Consider the following 12,263-nt stretch of genomic DNA (forward strand, 5'->3'; position numbering starts at 1 on the left):
ACGACCGCTGCTCCTTAACTTGTCCGCCACCTTTTAGGTGGTGAACTTCAATCATCCCAATCCGATCGGGATGATTGACACCCGCTGCTAGTGGTCGATTGACCACGAATGTGCATGAGGCGGCATTGCACAAGCGTTTCACAAGAAATGCTTGTGCAATGTTAAATGCCGACAGCATAAAGAGATATAGTGCAATACAGTGATTTACATTTGCAATACATTGTACATTATATATATATATATATATATATATATATATATATATAAACACATTATTATACTTTGTGCTTCACATTATGATAACATGAGCTTAACAATATAAAAAATATAGATTCTCAGTACAGTATGTAAATCTCAAAGTGACCCTTCACATGTTTAGAATTTTCTTCACAATTGGTGACGCAAACTAACACCAATGTTCTCCGGGTTTATTATCATATTGAAATGATAATTAGAACAATGTCTTATGAACAAAGAATAGCTTTAAATGTATATTTATATTAATTTAAATATTGAACAAGGTACATAAATGATTTCATTTAAAGGGACATTAAAGTAATTTATATATATACTGTATATATAGTGGGTATTGAGTAGAATCACCCCCCTTGAAAATAATCTTTTATTTTTGCTTTGCAGCAGTTTTTGTTTATTCAGTTGTAATTACTCAGTGCAACTTATAACATCCAAGTGAAAGATATAACATCAACATGTCAGGCAAAAATAAAGACAATTCAAAAACAGAATCACTGAGTTGGAAAAAGGATTACCCCCTTGTGTCAGTATTTTGTTGAACCACCTTTTGCTTTAATTACAGCCTTTAGTCTGTTGGGATTCGTCTCTACTAACTTTGCACATCTACACTGTGCAATATTTGCCCACTCTTCTTTACAGAACTGCTCCAGTTCCATTACATTTGATGGTGACAGTTTGTGGTCTTCAATTCATACCACAGATATTTAATGGGGTTTAAGCCTGGGCTCTGACTAGGCCATGCAAGGACATTCACCTTTTTCTCCTTCAACCACTGTGTGGTAATTCTTGCTGTGTGCTTTGGGTCATTGTCATGTTGGAAGGTAAACCTTCTTCCCATTGACAATTTCCTGTCAGAGGACAGCAGATTTTCCTTAAGAATTTGAAGGTATTTTGCCCCATCCACTATTCATTCTATCCTGACAAGTTCTCCTGTGCCTACTGCAGAGAAACACCCCCATAACAGGATATTACCACCTCCATGCTTTACTGTAAGTATGGTGTTATTTCGATGGGGAGCTGTATTGGATTTCCTCCAGACATATAATTTGGTGTTGAGGCCTAATAATTAAATTTTAGTCTCATCTGACCATAACACCTTTTTCTATGTGGCCTCATAATCTCCTAGGTGTGTTTTGGAAAAGCTCCGTCGTGACTGGATGTGGCTTTTCTTGAGGAGTGGCTTTTTATTTGCAGCCCTCCAATACTAGCCAAATTTTTGGAGAATTTGTGATATTGTTGTCACATGCACACAATGACCACTCTTTGTCATAAATTCCTGCAACTGCTTCATAGTTATTGTGGGCTTCTAGGTAGCCTCTCTGACCAGTTTCCTCCTGGCTCTTTTATCCAGTTTGGAGCGATGTCCTGATCCAGAGAGGGTCTGTGTTGTATCAAATACCTTCGACTTCTTAATAATAGACTTCACTGTGCTTCTAGGGATTGATAAAGCCTTTGATATTTTCTTGTATCCATCTCCTGACTTGTGCCTGTCCACAACATTGTCCCGGAGATCTTTTGACAGTGCCTTGCCACCCATAGTTCATTGTTTGCTTCAGTTGCTCTATCAGGGACTGAGATTCTCCATGAAAGCTCTTTTCATGCTGAGCTAATCAATATGCCCACAGCTGATCACAGCTGAAGGTCAAATGGCTTTGTGTGTGCCGTTGAGAAGGTGATTAGCTACATCTGATTGAGTTTGCAAGTAATTTTAGGAGGGGGTGATCCTTTTTCCAACTCAGTGATTCTGTTTTTGTATTGTCTTTATCTTTGCCTGACATGTTGGTGTTATGTCTTTCACTTGGATGTTATAAGTTGCACTGAGTATTTACAACCTGATAAACAAAAACTGTCTGTTTTTATTTCAGGCTGCAAAGCAACTAAATGTGATTATTTTCAAGGGGGTGATTCTTTTCAATACCCACTGTATATATATATATATATATATATATATATATATATATATATATATATATATATATATATATATAAATTTAAAGGGACACTCAATTCAAAATTAAACTTTCATGATTCAGATAGAGGTGGGATTGTAAATAACTTTCCAATTTACTTCCATTAACAAAATGTGCACAGTCTTTTTATATTTACACTTTTTGAGTCACCATCTCCTACAAAAGCATGTGCAAGAATTCACAGAATATACGTATATGCATTTATGATTGGTTGATGGCTGTCACATGATACAGGGGAAGTGTGGTCTTGTTATGCATTTGTTGATTATGCAAATCTACTATATTTACTGGTCCTTTAAAATACTGTTGTGACTTCAAAAGCTTGTTTGTTTTCTTACACAATATTTTATTATTTCAGAATTTATTAATTACAGTGAAAAAAGATATTTAAAGTAATGAAAGTGTAGAGGAGGACTGTATTTAGAAAAAGGCTATTATTTGGATGAGTAATCAGTGATTCAAGTAAAAGTTTTTAACAGTAAATGGAAAAAGATCAGCTGATCTTCATTTACAAGGTAATTATTTTAGCACAGGAGTAGAATGACCATTTGCATAAGCCTTAAAATAGCTCACTAGGTGGGTATTTCGCTTTTCATGAATGCAAATGTGTTTTGCCTTTTGTTGTGTGACCCATAAGGCTGTAGATAATTTTTTCTGAATCTTTTTGGTAATATGGGCTGACAGAGTGACCTATTAATCTGCTGCTGACTACTGCAGAGATATAGTAGACAATGTAGACACGTAGACAATGTTTACCTTCATTTTCAGCGTATTTGAAAAAAAGAAGATTTAAGTCAAAGCTATTTGATTAATGACAGTAACAAAGAGCTCCCACTAGTTGTCCCGTATCTTGCAGTACTGTCACGGAATGGAACATTGCAGTACTGCCGTGGAAAGTAACTTTTGCTTTTTTCGGTCCCTTCTCCTGCGCTTTCCCAATTCTGTTTATAACCAGATCTTTGTACAGAAACCTACCCAGGTATGCCTAAAACCAGACTCTCTAGATGCACTGTCACACTCCAGCTGGCTTAGGCTTTGCCCTGGGCAGCACTCAACCCCACCTCTGGATTGCCCTTAACTTACCCACTGCTCAGACTGACTGTCACCACATTCCGCCCCATTCCTATCACTAGGGGGATCATTTTTTTTCCCATAGACATTAATGGGGCGGCGTTATGGAGTTTTTCATTCCGTGATTGCATTTCTTAGGTTTTTTCTAATACTCTCTCCCCATTGATGTCTAAGGGGAAAGCGTGCACGAGCACATCAAAGCAGCGCTTGTATTTTGTGAGGTATGGAGCTCATCACAACCATATTGCACGCACAAGCCGGCTTTTCTAAAACTTGTAATGGCAGCGCTACTTTTTTGCGTTAGTTAAATACCCTCTATAGCGCAAAACTTGTCATCTAGGTGAGAGTGTATTATGTGCACCAGCTTATAGCTTATGAGACATTTTAATATTATGTCCCTCTACATACCTTATGTACTGTTAATTAGAGTTTGTAAAAGGCAAAACTAAACAGGGTTCTTGTGTAAACTCCCCCCTGATGGCAATATTGTGGATTGGTAAAACATTGCAGTTTGGATGCTGCCATGGCCTTAATTTGGTTCCAGTACTTTTGCCTAATATGTAATGTCCCAGTAATGTCCCAGACAATGCTGCCAAAGATGGAGACCAATCTCACATTAAACTTGGATGGCCGTGAGACCATTGGTTATGTCTTTCTTGCTCTTGGGACAAGATCTATCTCAATGCAAAATAAATTTGGGGGTCTTAGGGCTAAACATTTGAATACAACAACATTTTAATAATAATAATAATAATACTAATAGCATATATTGACAGTAGAATCACATCATTTGTCAGTATTTCAGAATGGATATATTGTACCAGTGGTTCAGGAAGTATTGTTGTCTTATATTTTTTCCATTCTCACAAGTTTGACCCTGTGTACTTTTTGCCTATAATACTTCCAACAGTAAACTTTTTAGCAGCTTATGGCCATGGCTCATCATCATAGCTGTAAAATGAAGGAAGTAGAACTATAAAATGTCTTTACAACAAGCTGATACTTGTTATATACATTTTGTATATTTAAATCCTAATCACTCAACTGCATTTTCGTATTTAAGGTCTCTTACTCACTATCACCTAGATTACATGTTGTGCAATTATAGCAAAATTGGCAAATATTTGCACAGTGTCTGATTGTTAAATAGGATATAGAGGTAAATATATAACCTTGGTGCTGCCCCTTTAAATTACATGAAGGAAAAAGGTAGGGGGTAGAGAGGGACTGAGAAGGGAATCCCCTCTCAGTCCCTCTCTATCCCCTACCTTCTTCCTTCATTTCAGCGTTAAAACAGCACTGCAGCCATTACAAGTCTTGTCTGTATAGCTATACCGCAAGCCTTTTAGCCTGTAACGCAACGTCAGTCCCGCACACGTAAACAAATTTTTTTTCATGGCACTTCCATAGCGCTGCCATTATGAGTTTTGCGGTGAGGCTAAAAAACTTGCGTTCCTTCCTGCCATAAGGATCTCACATTCTATAAACAAGAATACCTAACCCCTGCCTATCCCCATAGGGGTCTGCGGGTCATGTGGGACTTGTATCTGAGAGTGCTCCACATACTAGTAACTGCGTTGAGCAGGAATTATATCTACTGTCAAATACCTGCATTTGGGGAGGTGGAAAGCACTGGGGCCCTGTGACTAATTAACTCCTCCACCAGATCCTGCTGCTCAGTGTTCTAGGACCACTACCACTTATACCTATAGTGAAGAAGTTGGAAATCTTTCTGCTAATCGCCACATTATACTCCAGGCTTATAGACATTGCTACCTAACTCCTTTCCTCCCTATCCTGCCGGCACATTTGCCTGCGGGTCATATCCCAATCCCTTTTCCCCAAAATTGCTCTGAGGGAGCACTTCCCCAGGAGAGGAGGCCTAACTAGTTTTTTTATTAGGCCGCTGGCCCTATCACTACCCTCCCCCTTATTTGGCACATTGTGAAAATCTGCTTAGGTTGGAGTAGGTACCATAAATATTGAGTGCCAGGTAAACTCTCCCCAATCAACCCAGCCTACAATATCTTTGGAATTTGTAACCAACAGACAGCCTTTTCTCCCTATTGTCACGACTGTACATTACCACAAATGGCGCACTCCCAAAAGAAAAAACAGAAACATACAGGCAACACTAAAAGGACCCTTGCAGATCATTTCAGCAGTAAAATCCTACCAGGCCAGGAGGATTCTGACAAAGACTCCAGGGAATCGATATCTTCTCTCAAGGGTGGCCATAAGACAAGGGTGGCCATAAGACAGATTATCACATTTTCAGATAGGTCCAACTCCTCCATTATGGAGTCCATTAAAGCTTTATCCGAAAAAATGGACATTCACCACGCCTCTTTAAAGCAAGACCTTAAAACTTCTGTTACAGAACTTAAAAGCGACATTTCCTCTCTAGGCGAACGCACAGAGACACTTGAAAGAAAGCACGAGGACCTTGCGATTGACCACGCAAACCTGCTATCCTATACTCAATCTCTAGCCGAGATGATAACGAATTTAGAATCTAAACAGGCTGACCTTGAAGATCGGTCACGCTGTAACAATATCAGAATTCAAGGAATACCGGAAGAGGTGGGCACCGCTGATCTTTCTAATTTTTTGCTAGGTCTGTTCAAGAAACTTTTGGGATCTCTGCAAGATCATGATCCGCTCATTGACAGGGCCCATAGAGCTCTTTGTCCTAGGAACTCCAACTCAGACACCCCTAGGGATGTCATAGTCCGCTTGCATTATTACATTTTCAAAGAGAAATTACTAAGAGCGTCCTATCTAAATAAAAATCTAAAGGAACCCTATCAAGCAATACAGATCTACCTTGATCTTTCCCCAAACACACTTGCAAGAAGGTGTTCGTTCCATCAGTTCACACAATGTCTCCGAAGACACAGTATCAAGTATCACTGGGGATACCCGGTGAAGATTTTCTTTCAGAATGATGATCACTACTCGAATCTAAGGGCATGCCACCTTCTACTGAACAAAACGCTAAACCTACGGGCAGTACCAAAAAACTAATTTCTGCTGCTCCTGAGTGGCAACCTTTACCTGAAAGGTTTCAATCGAAACCCAGGAGGAAAGATAGGCCAGAGTCTGGAGATGACCCCTGAACTCATCTGGACACTTGAAACACTGATGATCCCATATTGATCAATCAGAGCTAATTGAATTCAGATTGAACTGATGGCACCACTCATTAAATGTAATATCGGGTCTGTTACCGTTCAAAATAGGGTTAATGGCCCTGGAATTACACAATTATGTGTGGTTAGGTACTATGTATCCTAAAAAGTTACATTACAGGTTGGTTAGCTTAAGGAACTGACCGCAAAACGATACTGTATAAGCACTCAAAAGAGACCCCTAAATCATGGAGTTAGAACAAGAATCACACAAGTTAATCTTTATTAGAATTGTTAAAATCTGGGTAAGTTAAAACTAAAATGCTGGCACAAAATTACCAGTTAAAAAACTGGATATCATGAACTAGAACCTAGTATAGTGTAAAGTATGCTGTCAAATGGCAGATTAGTAGGTCACTGGCTGAAGTTGAAGATCACTAGATCTAGACTAGATTATAAATTATGATCAAGAGGTTCAGAGATATAGTAATAAACTATCTCTAAAATAACAGATTCTATACATTATTGTCAGGTTAGCATATAACCAGGTACGACTTTATAATTGGTTCATGTATAATTCCAAATAGTGTATAGTACCTCACAATTGACATGAGTTATAGCTAAAGGAATTTAACAGATAACCTCATAAGAATAATACCTGTGTTAAAGTGGATTTCCGCTGTTTTGGAATACAGACAGTAACACTTGGAATCAGAGGGGGTGACATTGAACAACAACTTCTGTGAGCAGAAAGTCGTTGGATTTATCTTCTCAACTCTCTACAACCCTATGGATTAAATGAAAATAATAACTTTTTCACATATTTGTAAAGAGTTAAATAGCTATTCATGAATATACATGTTTGTATACATACATATATACATATATGCAGACAAATACAACATATAAAAGGAAACTGACATAGTAATATTTCATTTCAAACCATAAATATTTGGGGCCTAAATGCCCCCTTATTTTTTATTTTTATTTTTTATATTTTTTATTTTTTATCTTACTCTTTATCATTTTTTTCATTTTTTTTTTATTAATTACTTGCTATGGTAACATGAATGTTAAGTTTTTCACTACTAGTTTGTTTTTCACCACAATGTTTTTTCATATTTTTGCACATTTATTTAATATTGACAGTATCTCATCCAACACATCACATATATCGAATTAATTATTACAGTATTATTAATTTATTATAAAATAATACACAACCACTTAATGCACATTTAGCACTTTTACTAAGATACACATGAATTTATTTCAGACTCACATATCAGTAATTTATTTACTTATATATATTCCCACACTAAATTATTCATCATCACAATAGGTGACACTTCTAACTTAGTATATTTTAACTGTATTATAGGTTATATATCAATTTTGCTATAACGGTATTTAGAGGTATTCACCCATTAAGAATTTAATTTATACGCCATCACATTAATAGAACTCAATAACATTATTATCACCCTTTGACGTCACTTATGCATAGTACACACAATTCACATATTCGAGTAATGTTTCAGGGGTTTTTATTGCAGCTCCATTTACTACTTACAGTACACATCACTTATTTATAACCATAGCGATTATATACGTATCATGACGATCAGTTTGTTTTTGTTTAACATGAATTATATCTCAATGATATATAACCCAGTAGCCTTACGATAGGGCTGTATTGTATGATAACTTCACTACACCTCTGCATAATATACTTATTTGTAGAAGTCCTGCCTCTGCACGATTCTTCCTTTATGTCAATATAATACAGGAGGATCCTGATTGGCTGTGCGAAAACTAAGGAGGAGGAGCGAGACTCTTAAATAGCCGTGTTGTCCGCGGCGCCTCGCCTTTTGATAAAGCCGGAAACCCGGCGAAACATGTAAAGGGAGGAGGGGGAGCTGATGGGAGCTCGTTGTGTTTTTTAAAGCCTATACTTGCAGGCACTATTTATTTACACTAGAATACGTTGTTTGTTCTGAGACTTAGATACTATTTGGTGACACAATAATGATAATAATCTAATATTTACTTAAAGACTGCAATGAAGCAGCTAACCAATCATACTGTGTCCCATATTATTGATACTGAGTAGCGATGGCAATATTTACCTAAACTAGAATACGCCGTTAGCTCTAAGGCTTAGACACTCTGTGGTGACACAGTGATTATCATAACAAAATATCTACTTAAGACTGCAATGAAGGAGCTAAGAAAATACACTGTGTCTTATGTTATTGATACCGAGTAACCAAACGTGTTAATTGGCAGTGATCCACATTACAGTATCGCCGAAAGGATACTAATATAATTGTGTTATTTAAATTAGCCACTGGCTGCTTAACTTATTTTGTGAGCACTCCGGGCAAACAGTATTTAACTATATGAATATAGGATTTATAATTGGGCTTATTTTTAGCTCTTGAAATACAATAATTGTATACTGTCGCACCTGCTGTACTCCTTAAAACTGGGTTTTTTAAATCCGGGTCAAAGTTTGGGGAAATCCAGACATTGCAAAGTTGGAAAGTTCGCACCAAGCACTAAAAACTTTATCCCTGTTGCCTTATACCATATCACTCATGTTATAGAATGAATCTAAACTCGATTATGTTATTAATTATAACAAAGTAATGCCACCATTTAGTTACAACCATTATTCAACCGAGGGAGTTATATGAATATTAACCCTATACGATAAGATTATATACACATTAGTATGATAAATATTTATAATACATTAACCTTATTCTGACTAGTTTTGATAGTATAGTTACCCAGATACTTGGATGAATGCAATACTATTGTTATTTTTTAGGAGATTTCATACAAGGTACTATCCATGATATAGTCAGTTGATTATCTATCTATGTGTTTACCAAAAGTTGTTAGCTACATCTATATACCAAAATATAATCCCTTATATAGGGTTTGGTGACACTATTGTAGCAACAACAATTAACTCTTATCTAGGACAATCAAGTGAAACCACTATCTTGGAGTGATTTAATACTCTACTATATGAGATTCTCATATATTATTTATAGGTATATGTGTGCTTTTCTACTAATCAGCTGGAAACTCCAGCTTACTAAAGACTGTGAATAATATAGCAGATTCACTAATGTATTTGATTTGAAAGTATAACTGCTCCACTCATACTACTTTGCCTATGTGTTTAACACAGGTATTATTCTTATGAGGTTATCTGTTAAATTCCTTTAGCTATAACTCATGTCAATTGTGATGTACTATACACTATTTGGAATTATACATGAACCAATTATAAACTCATACCTGGTTATATGCTAACCTGACAATAATGTATAGAATCTGTTATTTTAGAGATAGTTTATTACTATATCTCTGAACCTCTTGATCATAATTTATAATATCTAGTAATCTTCAACTTCAGCCAGTGACCTACTAACCTGCCATTTGACAGCATAATTTACACTATACTAGGTTCTAGTTCATGATATCCAGTTTTTTAACTGGTAATTTTGAGCCAGCATTTTAGTTTTAACTTACCCAGATTTTAACAATTCTAATAAAGATTTATGTATTAACTTGTGTGATTCTTGTTCTAACTCCATGATTTAGGGGTCTCTTTTGAGTGCTTATACTGTATCGTTTTGCGGTTAGTTCCTTAAGCTAACCAACCTGTAATGCAATCAGAGCTAATACCATAAGGATTACCATCTACTTTTCAACTATGACACAGTAGAACTGTCATAAAACTACTAATTCCTCCACCATCTCTACACCTAATAAGTTTACATGCTGTTGTTTTAGCTGATGATACTTGTTACTTGTAATGATTGGCACATCTTGCCATTTGGAATCTAGACATATATGTTACTTACCCAACTAGTTCATTGTTTTGTTATACCTATACTAAATGTCTATGGGGCTCTCAATATACATATTACCCCACTATTAATCTGAATATGCATCATGTACATCCCACTACGGTATTCTGCAGAGGACCTAATTCATCAGCTGGGACTCTTACAGCAGTCTACTCTCTTAGAGTACAAATGGTATTATCAGAACTTCCCTTTGACTTTCACATCAAATATGATTTCTCTATATAATGTTATGTGCCTACTACTTTATTGTATGTAATGTAAGTTAATTGTGACATAAATGTTGTTGTTTAGGCAGTTTTGTTTCAATAAGGAAGTAAACTTAAGCTAAGCCCTCAGCTACTATAGCTAGATACTATCTAAAGTTTAGTCCCATGGAGGTTATCTTCTAAGTTGCAATTGACTTATCAATGTAGCACCTCTGCGACAGGGTTGTTATACGCACAAGAGCTTTGTATTACTTTAAGCTGCAGCCTTATAATTATTATCTCATCTACTAACTACATATAGTTCCACCCTAGCTCCTATAACTTCCTTTGCCCCCCCTTACCCTACCCTCCCCCCTCATTACGAGCGGCTCTTGCCCGCTGTCTTACCCTAAATATTATTCAAACCATATTACTACCCACTCATAAATGTAGACGTGCTAGCCATCTTATTACAACTAAGCTCTCAAAATCCCAGTATCTACACCATATTATGATACATCACGTTAAGTAGAATTTGGTTTATAGAAAATGAGGTCGCATATTTCTGTACACAGTTTATATATTTGTGTTTCCCATATAGCTCTCTTATAAGACAATATTGAACATGGTACGAAAAACTTATATATACTATTGTCTCTTCTCAATGCCTGTTAAGACTTTGTATATTACTTAGGTAAACTGGTTACTTGCTGTTGCTGTATCTAACAACCTCAATAAAAAAAATTATTTAAAAAAAAAAAAAAACGCGTTCCAGCCTATACCGACAAGATCCGTTTCACAATCTAAAAGCAGTAGTTTTACGCTACAAAACTGTTACATAAAACTCATAACTTAACTGTTACAAAGTACACTAACACCCATTAACTACCTATTAACCCCTAAACCGAGGCCCTCCCGCATCGCAAATACTATATTAAAGTTATTAACCCCTATTCTGCCGCTCCCCGACATCATCACCACTATACTAAAGTTATTAACGCCTAAATCGCAGCCCTCCCGCATCGCAAACACTATTTAAATATTATTAACCCCTAATCTGCTATCCGCTCACATCGCCCCCACTATACTAAAGTTATTAAGCCCTACACCGCCACCACTATTATAAACCTATTAACGCCTAAACCGCAAGCCCCCCACAATGAAATATACTAAATCAAACTATTAAACCTTAAAAAGAAAGCCTGCACATCTCAATAAACTAATTTAAACTAGTAACCTCTAAACCTAATGCCCCCCTAACTATATATTAAAATTACAATTTCCCTATCATAAATTAAAACTTACCTGTAAATTAAAAAAAACTAAGTTTAAACTAATAATTAAAATAATATAATTATTAAACTAAAATTAAACTAACTACCAAATAAATAAAACTAAAATACACATTAAAATAATCCTAACACTACTCTAAATAAAAAAGAATTACACCTAATCTAATAGCCCTATAAAAATAAAAAAGCCCACTCAAAATAAAAAAAACCCTAGCCTACAATAAACTACCAATAGCCCTTAAAAGGGCCTTTTGTAGGGAATAGGGGTTAATATATTTATTATAGTGTGGGCGATGTTAGGGTGAATGGGAATAGGGGTTAATAACTTTAGTATAGTGGCGGCGATATTGGGAGGGGCAGATTAGGGGATAATAGCTTTATTTCGGCGGCAGCGATATCGGGAGCTGCAGATTAGGGGTTAATAACATTATGTAGGTGGTGGCGATGTCGGGAGCAGCAGATTAGGGGT

At 36.3% G+C, this 12,263-nt stretch overlaps 1 protein-coding gene across 5 annotated transcripts in view; it reads right to left on the bottom strand.

The window, feature by feature from the left end:
- Positions 1 to 12,263, bottom strand: part of LOC128650252 (uncharacterized) — a 156,290-nt gene that overhangs the window by 106,104 nt on the left and 37,923 nt on the right. Inside the window, exon 2 of one of the 5 annotated variants that reach the window (XM_053704065.1) lies at positions 7,086 to 7,214. The exons of 3 other annotated variants lie outside the window; for them this stretch is intronic. In XM_053704065.1, coding sequence (XP_053560040.1) covers positions 7,086 to 7,154 — 69 coding nt within the window. In that variant the 5' untranslated portion in view covers positions 7,155 to 7,214. Of the gene's footprint in view, positions 1 to 7,085; positions 7,215 to 12,263 lie in introns of those variants that run through there. One more of the 5 variants, XM_053704068.1, reaches the window with a different exon arrangement.

Source organism: Bombina bombina, chromosome 2, assembly GCF_027579735.1.
Source record: "Bombina bombina isolate aBomBom1 chromosome 2, aBomBom1.pri, whole genome shotgun sequence".
NCBI lineage: Eukaryota > Metazoa > Chordata > Amphibia > Anura > Bombinatoridae > Bombina > Bombina bombina.